This window comes from Penicillium antarcticum, assembly GCF_028974205.1.
Source record: "Penicillium antarcticum strain IBT 31339 chromosome Unknown utg000002l_segment0_segment0, whole genome shotgun sequence".
NCBI lineage: Eukaryota > Fungi > Ascomycota > Eurotiomycetes > Eurotiales > Aspergillaceae > Penicillium > Penicillium antarcticum.
In genome coordinates this window covers 3744465-3762982 of record NW_026695300.1, presented here as the reverse complement: position 1 = coordinate 3762982, position 18518 = coordinate 3744465, and the positions used below count along the sequence as shown (strand labels likewise).

The following is an 18518-nucleotide window of genomic DNA, read 5'->3' as shown; positions in this document are numbered from 1 at the left end:
CCGATGAGGAAGAAAAAACAATGATGACAAACGATGTAAACCACCCAGATGAAAGTTGAGCAATAACAATTACATTGACCTCTCTCTTTTTGCAACCCCACTCCGAGGAAATAAGCCGGGGAGTCAACAATAGACAAAACAGGTAGACAATGGATATGTACGCGAGATCTATAAGAGAACAAGGAAAAAGGAAATGGAAAAGAGAAAATGAAATGACCCAGCAAATGGTACGGAGAACATCCTTTGCGTTTACGAGTCGTCGACAAGACGCTTCTGAGTCCAGGCGCGTTTGGCACCGTCCAGAAGAACATCCATGTTACCGCTGTTATCGCACATGCCACGGAACAGACCGTCTTCCTTGTTGATCAACTCCCAGGGGTGATCAAACTCGATGACGCGGCCGTGGTCGAGGACCAGTACCTTGTCGTAGTCGATGATTGTTTGAAGACGGTGGGCGATGGTGATGATTGTGCTGTCACGGAGTTCGCGGAGGGTTTCTTGGATCTTAGCGTCTGTGGCGTAGTCGATTGAGGCGGTTGCCTCGTCCATCATTAGGACGCGGGGACTCTTGAGGAGAGCGCGGGCTAGGCAGAGGAGCTGGCGCTGGCCTTGGGAAAGGTTTGAGCCAGACTCTGAGACTAGGCTGTCAAGGTTGTGGAAGACGTTCTTGTTGTCGACTGCTGTGACTGTGCTGCCGTTTACGCCGTTCGCTTCTGTTGCTGTGACGGTGCTGGATGTTGTGGGGGTTGCGGTGCCTGAGGTGCTGGATCCAATTAGGTGGACGCGGCGGAGGGCTGTGAAGATTTCTTCATCGCTGAACAGGCCGAAGGGGTCCAGGTTGCTACGGAGAGTGCCGGTGAATAGGGTTGGGTCTTGGGGCACGATAGTGATTGCCTCACGCAGGTCGCGCAATCCAATTGAACCGATGTCGACACCGTCAATCAGAATCCGTCCCTTCTCGGCTTCGAGACCGCGGAAGAGAGCCAGTGCGAGTGAACTCTTACCAGCACCTGTGCGACCAACAATGCCAACCTTCTCGCCGGCCTTGACGGAGAATGAAACCTCCTTGAGAACAGGGTCCAGGTCAGGGCGGTAGCGGGTGCTGTAGCCGTTGAACTCTACTGCACCCTGGCTGGGCCAACCAGCGGTAGGTCGGGACTCAGGAATGACAGCGGCTGCCTCCTGGTCCACTTCGAGATACTCTCTCACACGCTCGACGGAGTTCATGTTTTGCTGAACCTCGGAGTACAGACGTACAAGCCAGAGGACGTTCTCTGTGAATGTAACGGCGTAGGTTAGCGAAAGACCAGCGGCACCGGCATCAATCTTCCCCACATTCAGTAAAACAAAGGTGGCCGAGAAGAAGGAAACCAAAGCACCGGTCCAGTCCACACGGAGAGCGAGCCAGCGGTTGCTAGCCCACAGGTAGATGTGTGGTCGGTTGTAAGCGTTGATGCGGCGGTGGTTGTCAATCATGAAACGGGGACCATCGCCATATGCACGAATAGTGACAATACCGTTAAGAGTCTCGCCGAATTGTTGGTACAGGGGACTGCGCTGAACAGATTCCAGACGCTTGAGATCACGAGAAGAGTTCAGGTAAACGGCACCGAGGGCAGTGTAAACCAGTGTGATAAATACACCAGCAATCAAGAAGCCAGGGGTGATGACGGAGATCAGGATGACGATCATAATGACCGACGCCAGACTGTGAAGCATGCCAATGGCAACAGGGGCAACCTCCTGGTCGACAGACTCGACATCCTTGGAAAATCGGTTCATGAGCTGACCAAGGGGGGTAGAATCGAAGAAGCGGAACTTGGCATGCATGACAGCCTTGAGAAGACGGTCGTGGATCTTCCATGAAGCATGGAGAGAACCCCAGAACAGGACAGCCTCACGAGACAGAGAAATTGCGATGTAAAGGAAACCAAGAAGAGCATAGACGCCGAGGTAATAGGCCACATTGACTTCGTTATCGGGTTCGCCGGTAGAGCTTGTACCGAACTGGGGCAAGCCCCAGCTGCTGACGCGACCAACGCTTCCAACATTGAAGGTTGGTGCCTTGAGGTGAGCGGCAGCGGCATACTGGCCAGCATCGTTGGCAGTGCCGGCCTTGTTGGAGGTGTGATAAGAGTTTGCCCATTGACGAATCCAAATGTTGGTGGAAACCGAGCCCAGTTGCTGCAGGCAGAACACCAAGACAGCTCCAATCCAGTAGTACCATGGACCCATGGAGCGGAGGTACATGCTGACGGTAGACCACTTGATGCTGCCAGTAGCCTTGGACTCTGACAACTTAGCCTTTTCATCCTTTGCGTTACCATTCGCTGTTCCATTGACTGGAGATTCGTTGTCCTCGCCTTCATGGTCGGAGGGCGCGCGAGATAGGCCACGGGAGCTAGCCCTAGAAGCAGGTCGAGACTTGAGGAATTCATCACCAAGGGCACCAGTGGCAGCAACATCATCGGGGCGACCCTGAGCGGAGACCTTGCCGTTCTCGAGAACCACGACATGGTCGGACTGGGGCACAGTCAGAGCAACGTTGTGAGTTACCAAGATGCAGGTACGGTTAAGCATCAAAGGACCAGTAAGAGCTTGGCGGAAGATGTGCTTGGCGGTGTGAGAGTCGACAGCAGAGAGACAGTCATCCAAGAGCAAGTGGCGACCACTGCTGTAGATGGCACGGGCAAGAGAGATTCTCTGCTTCTGGCCACCGGACAGACTGATACCCTTTTCTCCTACAAGAGTCTGATCGCCAGCATCAAGGATCTGAAGATCACGCTCAAGAGCACAGGCCTTGAGCACGGCACGGTAGCGACGCTCATCGTAGGGAGAGGCGAAGATGATGTTTTCCTTCACGGTGTCGTTGACCAACCACGCTTCCTGAGCACAGTAAGCGACGCTGTCAATCAAGCCAGTTTCGGGGTCGACGGGGAGGTCTGCTCTGTTAGACATTCCACCGGGGAGGTGAACACGACCATCCAGGAGTCTCATCTCTCCGAGCAGAGCCATGAGCAAAGACGTCTTTCCAGAGCCAGTGGGACCAGCAATGATGTTCAACTTTCCGACAAGGAATTCGACATCGATGTTGATCAAGCGGAAAGAGTCAAGACCATCAGCCGATCCAGCTTCTTGGGGTGTGGGCTTTGAAGTGCTCCAGGTGAGTGTGGCCTTTTCAAGGCCAAGCCGAGCGGGGGTACCTGCAGTGGTGCTATCACGGAGCTGGTCATACTTGCCAGTCTCTTCCTCGTTTAGGTACCTATCAACACGGTCCAAGGAAACCTTGGACTCCTGAACGTGGGCTACCATGTCCGCCAGTTGATCCAGGGGAACACGGAGCAAAGAGAACATTGACAACGCCGGGAAGGCAATGGAAGGAGTCAATTGCTTCTTCTCGACAACAGTGTACAAGAAGAATGACAAGAAGGTGATGAGAATCGGTGTTCCGTACCAGACAGTTGCAGCAGAAGACCAAAGGATATATCGCTTGCGAAGCGCCTTCAGTTCAGTCTTGCGCTTCTCATTGACAATATCCTGGAACCGCTGCTCCCACGCAAAGTACTTGATGATGCGGATGTTCTGCAGTACTTCGTTGGTAGAATGGATACGAGCGTCAGTACCCTTCAAAATCTGGTTCTGCACCTTGTTGAACTGGCGGGCGATGAAGAGGTTGACAGGTAGCATGCAAACCATGATTGCGATACCAGCGAAGGAGCTGAAGCCCATGATGTAGTAAAGCAGAGTGACAGCCATGGTGATCTGCACAGGCACGCTGGCCCACAAGAAGTGGAGATAAGCGCCAACCTCGCTGACCTTGAAGGAGTCGATCGCCATCAAATTGATGATTGTACCGACATTAGCTTGGGTGGTATCCTCCTCGGCAGCAGGCTTAGCTCCATTCTCTGTATCATTGGCATTGGCGGCCTTCTTCTTGCGACCGAAAGAAAACAGACCCTTCTTCTTCTTGGCATCTTTGACGAGGGGTTCCTCGACGGCTTTGCGGGCCGCTTCGACCGAAGCGCCTGCTTTGCGTCGGAGGGCCTTGGCGTAGATCTCACCAATAATAATTGCGCGGATTCTAACACCCATCTTACGACCGATGTACAAGGCTTGTCCATCAGCCACACCCTGGACCGTAGCACAGCAGAAAAGCAAAATAGCGTACAACCAAGCCGCATTAGGTGTAGTGGATCGAGGGTCCTCAACATACTCGAGGATAGCCTTGAGAAGTAGACTGGGCATGAAAACAAATAGGTTGGCAAAGACAGTCCAAGCACCCTGCTTCAAAATTGTCCCGGCAAAGAAGCGAAGCAGCTTCCACGCCAGAGAACCCTTCATCTGGCGCTTGCGGAAGTCACTGAGAACGTTGGCGGCCTTTTGCGACGGGGTCAAGTTCCAGACATCCTCAAGCTCCAGAGGTTGACGGTAGCCCTTCAGGACAAGCGGATCCAGCCAGGAGAATGTTGCGAGCGACAACAAACTGGCCATAGGGTGCCTAGGGGGCTCCAATCCGTCTTCACGTTCGACCAGAACTGGCTTGTTGCCTCGGCGAGTGGTGAGTGCGATGAGCAGGAGCAATGTGCTCAACGAGAACTGAACGCTGCTCAGTACCAGGGCGCGCTGAGACAAGGGGTGGATAATGGCGGAGCGGAAAACCATGACGTTGAAGAGCCACTGGACGCTGTAAAGGAAAGCCGTGTGGTTCCATAGTCTCGGGGCGGAGGAAATATCCAATGTTGACAGCAGAAATCGGACCAGCACCAAGAACAGGATATAACCCCACGATACCAAACCAGCAACGGCGGGAAGGGTCCCATGACGACCCCAGGCTTGAGACGACAAAATCACAATGAACACTGCAACTTGGCCAACAAGCGCAGCGATTTCAGCCAAGACAACAGCAATTTCTCCACGTGGGCGATCGACCTCAGTCTCGTTTTGCTCCTGTTGTACAGCCTGGAAGAGCATATTATCAGATTCATTTTCCTGGCCGTTGGGGATCTCTTCGGAGTCATCGTTCGGGAGAGCCTTGTATGTAACTCCTATTCGGGAAACCAAGTATCGATGGGCGAGGCGAATAACAACCAGCAGCACGGATACGCTGCAAGCTGTGAGGGGAAGGATAACTTGTAGGATGCTATATGATGTATCTCATGATCAGCACGGAACCAACGGTCGCAAGCGCAATTTTGAAAAACTCACTTGCGTTGGAAGCAACGAGACAAGTCGTCAATGGCCCAGACAGGGCCGTGACATTGCGGCAGCATGACTGGCGGAGCGCAAAGCTCGCAGAGACTTATGCTCTCGGACCTCGCGCGAAGCGATCACGCAGCTCTCGAGCTGGCGACGACGTCAAGTTAGGCAATGCGACCGGAGTAAATTCGATCCTTTAGCAACAATGTTCAACTTGACAAGACAAGGCGGGCATTGCAGGATCGACCAAAGTTTGACGTGTCGGAGCGGACGAAGATTCCGGTACCGAGGGCCTTTGAGGCGAGTGAGCGAAGGCTCAGATATAAAGGAAGGGAGTTATCTGAGAGACAAGTAAAAGTGAGATACTGTTGAGAGACCTTTAGGGCGGGGGAGGAGAAAAAGAACTGCAGGGATTGCGAGTCTTCCAAAACCGGCGGTGGACGGACTCCGGGTAGGGTGACATAGGCGGCCACCACGTTTGGGTGGCCGACGAGGTACTAGTACTTAGGTAATTGCCGTGCGCAGTATCTACTAGGTGAACAAAGCTATTATATTGCTAACTGGATTAGGAGTCCGACTATTCGAATTCTTTGGAGTTCTATGGAGGGTTTCGGCGATCTCTTATCGGAGAGTTCCCCACTGAGAGAGAAGACATGCAGGTGACTCTCCAGGTACCTAGTAGGCCAGTTAGGTGCAGGTCTGATAGGTGATAGGTATCACGCTGAAAGGCAAAGTTTCGTGATTACTCAGTCGCCACCGGATTCCCAAGGTTGCAACTTTGTCAGGCACCCTTTTGTCATATATAATTTCCGACCCAACTTTCTATCGTCGCGAACTCACCATGGCAGAACGCATACTCATGAACGAATTTAAGGCCCTTCTCAAAGAGAAATGGGTTCACGTTGAGGTAAAACTTCATCCTCACCTCCCTAGAATATCCCGCCTAACCTTCGCAGTTACACAATGACGACATCTTCAAATGGGATGTTGCCCTTCTCCCGATCAACCCAGACTCGATTTACTACGGGGGCTATTTCAAAGCCACCATGCGCTTCCCTCAGAACTATCCTTACTCTCCACCTGGTAAGGAACCCCATCCCAACTTCCTCCCACCATGAGCCATGTGACTAACAAGGTCGCTCCCCAGAATTCCGCTTCCGAAAGGCCCTGCACCACCCGAACATCTACCCAGACGGAAAGCTGTGCATCTCAATTCTCCACGCCCCAGGCGAAGATGCAATGTCCGGTGAACTCGCCTCCGAGCGCTGGTCCCCGGCCCAGCGCGTCGAATCAGTCTTGATCTCGATAATCTCCCTCCTAGACGACGCCGAGCCCTCCTCCCCAGCAAACGTCGATGCAGGCATTCTCTTCCGCATGGACCCCGAAGCCTACCGCCAAAGAGCCAAGGCCGAAGTAGAGAAATCCAAGGCGGATATCCCGGCTGGTTTTGTCATGCCAACTCACGAGACAGCCATCGTTCGCGAACCTGTCGAGAAGGAGGATCCTGACTTCTGGGCCGACAGTGATGCAGACAGCGATGTCTTCGGCGGGAGCGACTCGGACGAAGGTCTTCAACAGTTCAGTGACAGCGAGATTGACGAGCTCGACGAGGGGGACGATGACTCCCTTGAGGATACGATGAAAGCTTGAGGTGACCGGTTCACCTCAGGTATTGAAGTGGGCGTGGGTCGACATCAGTCCTTTTCATGTCTCGCATTCACGGTTATGGGCGCATAGTTAGCATTCTCGGCGCATCTTATCTATTGGGCATTTTATCTTTTTCATCGGTGCCGTGGGATCATGGTTATGGCATATGGTTATAGCATACGGGGTTTGCGATTTGCCTTTCCTAAGTACATTCTTCATTCAATCAGATTAACATTCCACATTCCACTTGATGCCATTTCCCACGTACTGTGTAACTTGCACCGTCATGATATCAGCCCTATCACCAATCTCCATTGCCCAGCAAAAGTGGACTCTTCCCCACACCCCGTCCTTAACTCAGTATGAACCATGCCTATATCGGACCTCTGTACACAACCAGCCCAATCTACCAAAAGTGTAGAAATGGTGAGATGCCAACCTAGGCATTTGTAGCCTGGACAACTGCACAACTCACCAACTACCCCCAACAGAAGTAATTAATGCTACAGGTTGTAATTTCTACAAGGCCAGCTGCACAATCTACAGCTGCTATCACACGGCAACAACAGCCCCCACAATTCTCGGGCCCCCTCACCGGGTCCCCAACGTCCTACCTCGGCTCTGTCGCCCGGACTACAGAAGTAGACACCATACGCGCAGCTCTTATCAGTCGGACATGCTTCGCAGGTTACTGGTCTAGGGGAAGGATATGCATATTTACCAAGGTGCAGCTTTTATGCGGCGCGCTCGCTTACCTTTATGCAGGACTATATACTAAAGCTGCTCCGATAGAGAATTTCTAGATCAATTTGGTTGTATAGTAGACTTATAGTAGACTAGTATACTACGTAGTAAAGAACGAGACAACAAAATAGCAAGAAGCAGTCTGTATAGGAGTGATACGGGGTAGACCCGTGGATTCATGAGAACCCAACACGAAATGATAAACCCAAAGAAAATATGAAATGCGCCTGTTAGTCCATTCATCCAAATGCCCGCATTGTTGGACCCGTCACTGACTGGATCCGAACAAGCTTCTAGTCTATGCAGAGACAGCATCCTTGATCTCGCTGTAGATGGCACCGAGCTCGCGGTGGAAGGACTTCTCAGCGCTCTCGATGATCTCGTGGACACGGTCCTCAACATCGTGGACGTAGTCTTCGACATCGGCCTTGGCCTTGTAGCCACCATCGGCGAGTATCTGGGTGTAGTTGGAGGAACCGCCACCGTTCCAGGCGAGGAGCTAAATAACGTTAGAATTGAGTGATACGGAAAGGTGGACAGTAGAGAAGAGCTTACGTTGGGGGTGTCGGCAGGCATGTCAGTCAGTGTGCCCTTGGTGGCAACGCTGATGAGAGCATCCTTGAGCTGCTTGGGGGTGACGTCGGCAACAGCGAAGGCCGAGTCCTTGGCAGGAGCCAGGGAGACGTAGTAGGCCAGGAGACCAGCAATGTGAGGAGAGGCCATGGAGGTACCGGAGATGGTGTTCGTGGCGTACTTGCTGCCGATCCAGGTGGAAAGGATGTTCAGACCGGGGGCGAAGATGTCAGTGCACTTTCCGTAGTTGGAGAAGTAGGCACGCTCATCAGCCAGGGTGGAGGCACCAACGGTGACGGCCTTCTCAGCAGCAGCGGGAGAGTAGTTGCAAGCATCGGCGTTGTCGTTACCGGCAGCGACAGCGAAGTGGATACCAGCATCGACAGCGGCGTTAACAGCGAGATCAAGAGTGCGGGAGCTGCCACCACCGAGAGACATGTTGGCAACGCTACCCTTGAACTTCTTGTCACCAGACTTGGACTTCTTGATGTGAGCCTCGGCAGCCCACTCAACACCCTTGACGACATCGGACATGGAGCCAGAGCCGTTGGAGCGGAGGACCTTGACAGCGTAGACGTTGGCCTTCTTGGCAACACCGTACTTCTTACCGGCGATGGTGCCGGAGCAATGGGTACCGTGACCGTTTCCATCCTCATCGGCATCGCCCTGGGGAACAGTCTTGCCCCAGTTGGCACGGCCCTCGAAATCAGTGTGGTCCACGTTGGTACCAGTGTCAATCACGTAGGCGTCAACACCCTCACCGCCATCCTCGGCGTAGAGGTACTTGTTGAAGGTACCAAAGGAGAGGCTCTCACGGTGAGAGATACGGGCAAGACCCCAGGGGGCGTTCTTCTCGGTCTGATGCTCATCCATGGTGCGGACCTCAGAATCCTTCTCGATGTACTCAACCTATTGAGAAGAGCATTTTGATTAGCCGCTGGAGTTCGATAGTAGGGGAAAGGGGTGCTTACATCCGGATGCCGGCGGACCTGCTCGATGACATCCTCGTGGAAGTGACCAGCATATCCAGTGAGACCACCAGCGATGTGGAAAGTGTGCTTCAGACCGGTGAAAGCCTCGAAATCGAAGTCAAACAAGGAGCGCTTCTTAAGCTCCATGCGACCGTTCTGAGCTGTGTGGATGTCCTGCACCCAGCTGTGGTGAGCGGAAGCAACCTTCTGGTTTACGTGGTTCTTAAACACGATAATGTAGGAGTCAGGGATGTCCTCGGCGGTTGATGAGGAGAGGATGGGAGCTGCGTCATTGTGAATGGAGCCCACCGATAGAGGTGAGGCAGCTGCCAGCAACGGGAGCAGAGTCAGGCTCAAGAAGCCTTTCATGCTGGGCAGATTAAATAGAGCAGAGTCAAAAAGGACAAATAATAGGAAGTGTAGGATGAGTTGAGGATAGGATGGGGGAAGGAGAGAAGGGAAATGAGGAGAAGACGGGGGAGGACTCTCTTATCTGAGGTGATGATGCAAGCAACCTGTGACCTGGACTTGTCGATCATTGACCAGTCAGAGTGGAGTACGGGGAATGTACGGGTATCGCCTCTTTCAATGTCTTGCCTATCTACTGTATCTGGTTAACCTTGGAAGCCAGGTATATTTAGCTAAGACCTGATACTATCTAGAATATAATATAATTTGAGCTACTCGAAGCAGAATATTCTCTGTGATACTACTCCGTATAGTTGATTCGTGTTTGAGACGCCAGGTACCCGGGTCCCTGCACCTTGCCGCAAGGCAACTTCTCCTCCGAAGTCGCGTGCTCGGGTGACTCAACCCTTGACATTGAGAGTTGCGAGATTAGCGCACCATTGGATGAACTTGTGACCGATTTGCGGAGTATATTAGAGGGTCTTATAGGATAAGTAGCCTATCGTCTCCACATTACGCCTGAGAGTTGTCTTATCGCTTATCACCTCTTATCACCCGTAAATTACCTGTTTTGGGAATACGTCCAGCCCCCAAGCCCCAAGTCACCTGATATGTAACTTCCCCCTCACGTGTGGCTGATTTCCGATGACGACAAGCGCGAATTAGCCTCACTGTCTCCCTTGGCGCACTGTGATGCAGACGGTACCCGCAGTTTCCATATTCACCTCCGATGGTCACACGGAGCGGACGTGATTAAGATTTGGCCATGTCTCCGGCTTTCCTCCATCCTGCCTCCCCAACCGGATCGACCGAACGATTGGCCGATGAGCTAGCTCCGACAATTGAGCAGCTTCAAAAACTTGGTGCGGGCACCGAAGTTACTCTACCACAGGCCCTCTCGACGACCGAATCGTTGCTTCGTCTTCGCCATACCTTCATCGACGATGCCCATCCTCGTACCGCGAAAGACGCATTTCGATACAACAAGGGTTTCCAAACTCTTCTGAGGCTGGCTGACCAGCTAGCTGAGCTCTATGACCCCGAAACCCTGTCCAAGGAAGAACGAAAGAGCCTACTTGGTATTTTCAAGGACGTCTTGGGTGTGCTGGCCGAGAGCCTGAAGGAACATTTCGGCAACAAGCGATATTTTGCGCGGAAGATAGTCGGAGGTGGCATTGCTGCGTTGGAGAGAACTTTGACCGTATTAGTCAAGAAGATAGATACCACGAAGAGTGATGCACAACATCTCTATGGGGCCATCCTGGCCGCAGCTCTATGCCAGGAGACCGTGGCGGGTATTTTTGTGACACTGGACACCAAGTTTCCCGAAAGCGACACTTCACGGTCTCCAAAGGAAATCCAGGAAGCTGTTGACCATTGCATTGGGTCGGCAGAAACCGTGGAGGTGCCGGAACTGCTCGGGCCATTCCTTCGTGTTTGGCTGATGCACTCATCCTTTTCGTCCGGATATGATGTTCTCCGCCTGGCTTTACCCGCTTGCCTGTGCCAACTCGCCTCTCAATCTCGCAGAAACGTCGTAGCCCTTCATGCCACCGATATGCTGACATCGATCTTGCCTCTCTTGTTTGACGGTGCACGATCCGGCAGCGAAAACGCAATCTATCAAGATCTTGCAAAATATCTCAGCGTTCAAGGCATGAGCAACCTGGATGATGCGGTTGCCCTGTATCGCGGGGCCCATGAAAACCCGCAAGTGTTGAAGGTCCTGCTTGCTGCTCTCAAGTCATCCAAGGAGCCCCCATCAATACAGTTCGATATGTCCCGACACGGCTATTGCTCTGTTGAGTTCGGAACCCTTGGCCGCCCTTTTCCACCTATCACCTCCGCTGGATACACTCTGTCTGCCTGGGCTCGTTTTGATGAATTTGATTCCAATACCCATACCACTTTATTTGGAGCGTTCGATGCTAGCCAAACATGTTTTATTCTTGCATATCTGGAGAAAGACACTCGAAATTTTATCCTTCAGACTTCAATTCGAGGACCACGACCTAGTGTTCGATTTAAGTCAGCCAAGTTCGAGCCAAAGCGCTGGTATCATATTTGTGTGGTGCACAAGAAGCCCAAGCCAATGTCTTCTGCGCGGGCATCCCTTTTCATAGACGGTGAATTCGTTGAACAATTGAAGATCGAATATCCCTCGGTTCCTACAAGCCACCATCCAAGCAGACCACCCCGCATCCAGGCTTTCTTTGGCACTCCCCAAGACCTGGCAATGCGCCTAGGAAAGGGAGTGTCTACTTCACGGTGGTCGCTTGCCAATGGCATACTTTTTGACGAAGCTTACAGTGATGACATGATTGCTGTGTTCTACAACCTTGGGCCTCGGTACTACGGTAATTTCCAAGATTGCCTGGGATCTTTTCAGACATACAAGGCTTCTGCAACCCTCAATCTGCGGAACGAACATCTCCACCCTGGCAAAGAGGAAACCTCAGATATCGTCACTGCCATTCGTAGGCGGGCAAGTACTTTGATTCGCGAGAGCTCAATCTTGATCAATGTTTCTTCTACTGCTGTTCTGGATGATGATGACAGTAATAATGTTGACGAGTCGCAACTGATTAAATGCTTGTCAAGACAGGCAGCAAAGAGTTTGCAGCAACTCACCAAAGCAGGTGGCAATGCTGTTGCTGTTAACGGCGCAACTCCAGCTATCAATGATGGGCTAACACAGCCCCAAGGAGTGGGCATTCTGACTGGTGATCCTGTTGTTGCCGTTCCCAGAGCACTTGACGACGCCAGTTGGTGTCTGGGTGGCTGTGCTGCGGTCCACTTGAGCTTAGTCCAGGCTGCCAGTACCGCAGAAAGCACCTGCATGGCCGTGGAGGCTCTCTACGAAGCCGTGCAAGACAATTGGAGAAATAGCGAGGCTATGGAAAGAGAAAATGGCTACGGTATTCTGGGGGCTTTGTTGCGCGAGAAGCTTGGATTCCACATGGGCAATGTCCCAGGCGCATCGAGAGTTCATGTAGTCAGCTCCGACCCCGATGAGCTATCTACTCTTACGCTCGACTTACTACGTCTGACTCTCGCATTTGTTGGATACGATTTCAAGCAACCCAATCGATCCATTATCACAAATCCGCTTGCCTATCGTGTCCTGCTTGTCGATATGGACGTCTGGCGACTGGGAGAATCTCCTGTGCTTGAACTGTATTACTCGCAATTCCGCACATTTGCTTCTGGTAGCAATTATCGTCGTTTCAACGCTAGACGTCTCGGTCGTATGCGTGAGTATTCATACCACTACAAGCCTTCCGTTAAAGCTAATAATAATAGGAGTCAACAAAAAGCTGTTGGAGACTTTGAAAAGCGGGGACTTAACTGAAGAGTCACTCCAACCTTGTCTATCGGCATTCCGCTCCTTGATGGAGAGCAGCCCATCTCCCGATCTCTTACGGTCACTGGCATTATCCATTACCTATGCACTCCACAAGCCAAAGACATCCTCTAATTTACAGAGAAAAAAGAGCTTGCGGTTTGTTCCTCCTTCGTCCCGACCAGCATCGGCAAGATCGGAGTCAAGTAAAGTACCCAGTATCACTTTGGGGATTGAGATGCTGCGTCTCTATGCATCTGTGCTGTGTGACCCCCGTGAACCCGCGCCATTGAGGAAGTTCGCTAAAGCTGTCACCAACAAATGGCTTCTTTACCTCATGTGTGAAGATGAGCCTGAGATCGTGGTACTTGCTACAAAGATATTAGCCCGTCTATTAGTGGTTCACGGTAGCGGATACAGCAAGAAGTTTGCAGAGAAAAGCGGTGGCTATATTATCCTAGAACACCGTCTGAAACGATGGTGGGATGTGCCCGCTCTGTGGTCTATATGCTTGTCCATCTTCTTTGGCCGTGATACTGCCATGATGGACCTCGAAAAGCCATTTGACCGGTCTAGTCTGGTGGATACGTTCCTGGCCGAGGGAGATTTAAATGTTGTCTTTCCAGATATGCTTCCGGTAATTGTGAATATGATGAAGAGCGGTATGTGGCATATCGTCATGCACGAGGGTGAAACCAGTGCCAGTGGCAAAGGTCTCGAAGAGCATGCTTCCATTTGCGAAAAGCCAAAAATGGGCTCGCTCAAGTTGAATGGTAAGCTTTGAGACAGATGACTGTAGCATTTTTCTAACCTCGAATTTCAGATGCTACCACGGCCGATCAGACCATTCTTGGCTTTTCCGTCATCAGCTCGGTTGTCCAATTTTTGGCAGAAGCACGCACCAAATCCGCAAGCTTCCAAGATTTCACCACGCACTCTACATACGTACAAGAGCTTCTTTCTGTGCTATATCCTGTCATTGTCGGCGCTAATACTGTTGGTCCCAACACGGAGCTAAACTCCGGCCACAGTGGGCTTAGCTTTGACGACAGCAACTTGGTTCTCCGACCACGCTCAAGTACTGCAAATGCACCCGCCGCTTTGCAGACGGCTACAGTAGACGATTCGGGCAACCCAGAGGAGAGCGCTGGTTCTTTACGACGTGGCTCGTCTTTCATTCTAGTTTCCTCTGGCAAAGCCAAGCACCAGCCCTCTTGCGCTCAAATTCGACGTTTTGTGAACCCAAGATTTACCGGCAATGAGGCTGCCATGCAACATCCGCTCGTCAAGTCCATCTTCGAACTCATCTTGTCTGTTTTCAAGGATCAGCTACTAGGCCGCAAAGACTTCTCAGGTCTTGGTCTCTATCTCAAGACCCCACCTGGTTTCCTGGAACACCAAGCTTACTTCAACTCCTGGGTCTTCAGCTGTGTGCTTTCCACATTACAGGATTTGCCTTTGGTTCAGCCGGGTCTTCTCCATGAGCCCCGGACCCTGACGAATCTTGGGCGTCTATCAACACATTTGACAGAGGCAGTATATGAAGGCTGGTTCATCAATGGAGCCGCGTCTACGCTAGAATTCACCGGGACAATCCTAGAATATCTGCAGCGCCCTGACATATCTCAGCTGAAGAGCATCCGTCTGTGCAACCAGGCCGTGACTACTATCCGCTCAACCCTCTATAAGGTTGTCTTGTTCCAGCTGTCAGAAGCAGATGACACACAGACTGTTCCTCTCCTAAATCGCTTGAATTACTGGCAGGTGGTTCTTCTTTCCGCAGCTGAAACCCAGTCAAAGCATTTGCACCTGCTATGCTATCTTCTCTATACCAAGTTGATCAGCACTAACGCAGATGTCCGCTCAGCTGCTGCAAGTCTATGGAGAATCATTTTGGTGCAAGCACCCGATGAAATAGTGCTTCTTCTAAGCCATGTTCCTGTCGCCCTCCAACGTCGATTGGCTGACGGCTTTGACGCTCTTTCCGGAATGGAAGATGAATCATTCTTACAGTGGATTGACGAACAACGAGTTGATCTCGATGCTTTGTTCTTTGGCATAATGTCTCGATCATGGGAGACATTCGTGCAAGATGAGAATGCAAGCAGCGAGGAATCTGTCCGCACTCGTGTCTCAAAACGCAAAGACAAACTGAGACAGTGGGCTCAGATCGAAAAGTTTGACGAAGACATGGTTCGGAAGCACGACGCAACATTACCACACTGGATCTCCAACATTGCAGCATCGGAGTTCTTGAAGTCCCAAAGATTCTTGCAAGACCTGCAGGATAGCTCAACATTCATGTGGTCTGCCTTCTCTAATCTGCTACTCGATCTTCGGCGACCAGGTGGTCTTCTAGCAGAGAACAAAGAACGAAGATGGCGGCTGGACCAGACGGAAGGTCGCAGCCGTATGCGACTTCGTCTTGTTCCCGATGAGTCTGGCGGTCGACAAGACTACCAGCCTAAGCGGAAGGCCTCCGAGCCCCCTGTAGTCAAAATTGATACTCGGATACGTGCACTCTCGGAGGGGGAGAGCATGAACACGCCTCATCCACTAAACGGCGATCCCGAAAATGTGGAACCCGAGTCACCAGGGGGCGATGCTGACAATCGAAGCATATTGGAGGATAACTTCGAGATGATCGATGATCCTAAGATCGAACTGGAGGACTATGAAGATAGGAACCGGAAGGTCATGCGGTCTTTGCAACGTGGCGATCAAGTGCAAAGCGTGTGCAACTTGTCTCGGATCATCGGTCTAGAAGCAGTGGAAGGAATCTTGATTCTTGGAAAAGACTGCATCTACATCCTGGACAACTTCTTCCAGAGAGCAGATGGCGAAATTGTCAATGTTTGGCAAGCTCCTAACGAGGAGCGAGATCCTTATGTACGAATGATTGCCGGCCGAGAATCCAATGACCGCCGCTCCCAAGAGCATGAAACAAGAAGTTGGAAATGGTCAGATCTGGTCAGCGTTTCTAAGCGCCGCTTTTTATTCCGTGATGTGGCTCTGGAAATATTCTTCACGGATGGCACAAGCTATCTGTTGACGCTGATGTCCGCAAAGTCCCGAGACGATTTGTGCAACCAACTTGGAGTCAAGGCACCACAAATTACCGGAAGTGCTGGACATTCACGGCCAGAAGATATTTGGCGCTTTGAGACACTCCGCAGCCAAGATGATGCACCCCAGTCCCTTGGTTCAAAGTTTGCCAGCGTCTTCGGTCATCTCCCATCAAATCCAGCAACGCGGAAATGGGTCAAGGGAGAAATTTCCAATTTCCATTATCTCATGTTGATCAACACTTTTGCCGGACGTACCTTCAACGACTTGACCCAGTACCCTGTCTTCCCATGGGTCCTTGCAGACTATACCAGCGAGGAGCTTGACCTGACCAACCCCGCCACCTTCCGGGATCTGTCAAAGCCTATGGGATGTCAAACTCCGGAGCGAGAAGCGGGCTTCCGAGAGCGGTACAATGCCTTCGCTGAGATGGGCGACGACAACTCGCCTCCTTTCCATTATGGAACCCACTATTCCTCTGCCATGATCGTCAGCTCCTACCTCATTCGCCTCCAGCCATTCGTCAAATCCTATCTCCTCCTTCAAGGTGGCAGCTTCGACCATGCAGACCGCCTCTTCTACTCCATCCGCAAAGCATGGGAATCGGCGTCCCGAGGAAACATGTCCGACGTACGAGAACTGATCCCCGAATTTTTCTATCTCCCAGAGTTCTTTGTAAATTCAAACAAATACGACTTCGGTCTGCTTCAAAATATGACCACGGCTATCGACTCAGTTGAGCTGCCACCCTGGGCAAAGGGCGATCCCAAAATCTTCATCGCGAAGCACCGCGAGGCACTCGAAAGCCCCTACGTGTCTGAGAACCTGCATCACTGGATCGATCTGGTATTTGGCAGCAAGCAAAAAGGCGAAGCGGCCATTGAATCTGTCAATGTCTTCCATCATCTTTCTTACAAGGGTGCCAAGGATCTGGATGCTATTGATGACCCCATGGAGCGACTTGCTACTATTGGTATCATTCATAACTTTGGACAAACTCCCCATCAGATCTTCCAGAGACCTCATGCGCCGAGAGAAGATCAACGTCATCGTATACCTCGATTGGACACGCTTGCAGAGTCGTTAACGCAGATGCCGTTGTCTCTCCTCGGTAATTTTCCTCTTCGGTGCTTTTATTCGCTGAACAAGTTCGTCTATGCTAACACTGTGTAGATATCGAAGAGCGAGTGTCCAATCTGTCCATGAAACAGGATCGTCTTCTTTGCACTGCTGCTCTCAGGCTGAATGTCCCACCAACTTACGAGTATTACATGGAGTGGGGATTCTTCGATGGAAGTGTCCGGTTCTACGCCACTGACACTCGCAGGGTAAATAACTCTCCACGTGGCCAAGATTACATAGACTCTAACATTACTAGCTTCTGGGACACTTTGAGCACCTCCACGTTGGCCAGCTCTCCTGCGCCAGCTTCGCAGATTCACGCACTCTTGTTACCTGTGGCACCGACTGTACTATTTCACTATGGACGGTTACTGCGACTTCCAAGTCGGTTGATTTGCAGCCCATTGGATCACTCTTTGGCCACCGAGCACCTGTAACCGTGCTTGCCGTTTCACGTTCCTTTAGTGCATTGTTATCTGCATCTACTGATGGACAGATCATGCTATGGGATCTCAATCGACGATGCTTCGTGCGAGCACTGCCTACGGATGGTACAGTTGATGTATGTTTTCTTCTTGGTGTCGACTCCATTTCCGTTTATATACTAACGAACCGTAGTGTGCCCGCATCAACGATGTCTCTGGAGACGTCATGGTCTGCCGTGGCAATCGCTTGACCCTGTACACACTCAATGGGGTGGTGCTAGTCGACCAGCCTGTGTGTGATTCAGGTGATGATCACGTCTTATCATGCGTTTTCTACGAAGGCGTGCAAAATGAATGGCTAGAGCGTGAACTGGTATTAACCGGCCATTCTCGCGGTGTGGTCAACATCTGGAGCAAAACTATCCGCGCCGGCCGTTGCGAGCTGGAGTTAATCCGACAACTGCATCATACTGACAGCAACCGTGACACCGGTGCGAACATTAGCGCGGGTATTAGTTGCATCCTGACCCTTCCCCACGTGGTTTATACCGGGGACGAGGCAGGCCGAGTGGTGAGTTTCCACTTTCTATTTCAATTGGCCCAGCTAACGTGATCATAGTATGAGTGGAATTGTATCCAGCGCCGCTAAGCATCGGAGTACTGATCTCCCTGTCAATAGTTCATAACCCAAAAGCATCCGAGTATTCCGTAGACAGGCGTTTATGGCTTCCGTTTCGGGCAAACCCCGCCATCAGGGGAAATCAGCGTCCATAGCGAAATCCAAGATTGTTTCTCCAAACTATGCGCAGTATTTAACCGGGGTCCCGGTGAACATGCAGAACCGCTGCATTAGTGGGCCGTCGTCCGGTCTACCATCCTCCGGTTGGGGGTGTGTCGGAGCACACTGGGCCGGATCGGGAACATGGAATACTTACTCAGACCAGATGAAGTCATAGGGGTAATTGAGCTGTGTAGAATAGTAGGAGAGAGAAGAAGAGAACTTGCGAAATAGAAAGTCGAACA

General features: G+C 51.6%; 4 protein-coding genes across 4 annotated transcripts; 2 read left to right on the top strand and 2 right to left on the bottom strand.

The window, feature by feature from the left end:
* Window positions 1–249: 249 nt before the first annotated feature.
* On the bottom strand, window positions 250–5270 carry N7508_002395 (uncharacterized protein; the record flags this gene model as incomplete). The annotated part of the gene is made up of 2 exons (XM_058460461.1): window positions 250–5140; window positions 5206–5270. The coding sequence occupies 2 exons, from the start codon at window positions 5268–5270 to the stop codon at window positions 250–252; spliced, it is 4956 nt and encodes a 1651-aa protein (XP_058323993.1).
* Window positions 5271–6037: 767 nt separating this feature from the next.
* Window positions 6038–6846, top strand: N7508_002394 (uncharacterized protein; the record flags this gene model as incomplete). The annotated part of the gene is made up of 3 exons (XM_058460460.1): window positions 6038–6103; window positions 6153–6279; window positions 6344–6846. The coding sequence occupies 3 exons, from the start codon at window positions 6038–6040 to the stop codon at window positions 6844–6846; spliced, it is 696 nt and encodes a 231-aa protein (XP_058323992.1).
* Window positions 6847–7885: 1039 nt separating this feature from the next.
* Window positions 7886–9500, bottom strand: N7508_002393 (S8 family peptidase; the record flags this gene model as incomplete). The annotated part of the gene is made up of 3 exons (XM_058460459.1): window positions 7886–8086; window positions 8143–9069; window positions 9132–9500. 3 exons carry the CDS (start codon window positions 9498–9500, stop codon window positions 7886–7888), a joined length of 1497 nt encoding a protein of 498 aa, XP_058323991.1.
* An 805-nt stretch (window positions 9501–10305) lies between these two features.
* On the top strand, window positions 10306–18144 carry N7508_002392 (Beige/BEACH domain protein; the record flags this gene model as incomplete). Its single annotated transcript, XM_058460458.1, has 7 exons — window positions 10306–12793; window positions 12843–13655; window positions 13706–17059; window positions 17122–17276; window positions 17327–17632; window positions 17689–18066; window positions 18115–18144. The coding sequence occupies 7 exons, from the start codon at window positions 10306–10308 to the stop codon at window positions 18142–18144; spliced, it is 7524 nt and encodes a 2507-aa protein (XP_058323990.1).
* Window positions 18145–18518: the final 374 nt, after the last annotated feature.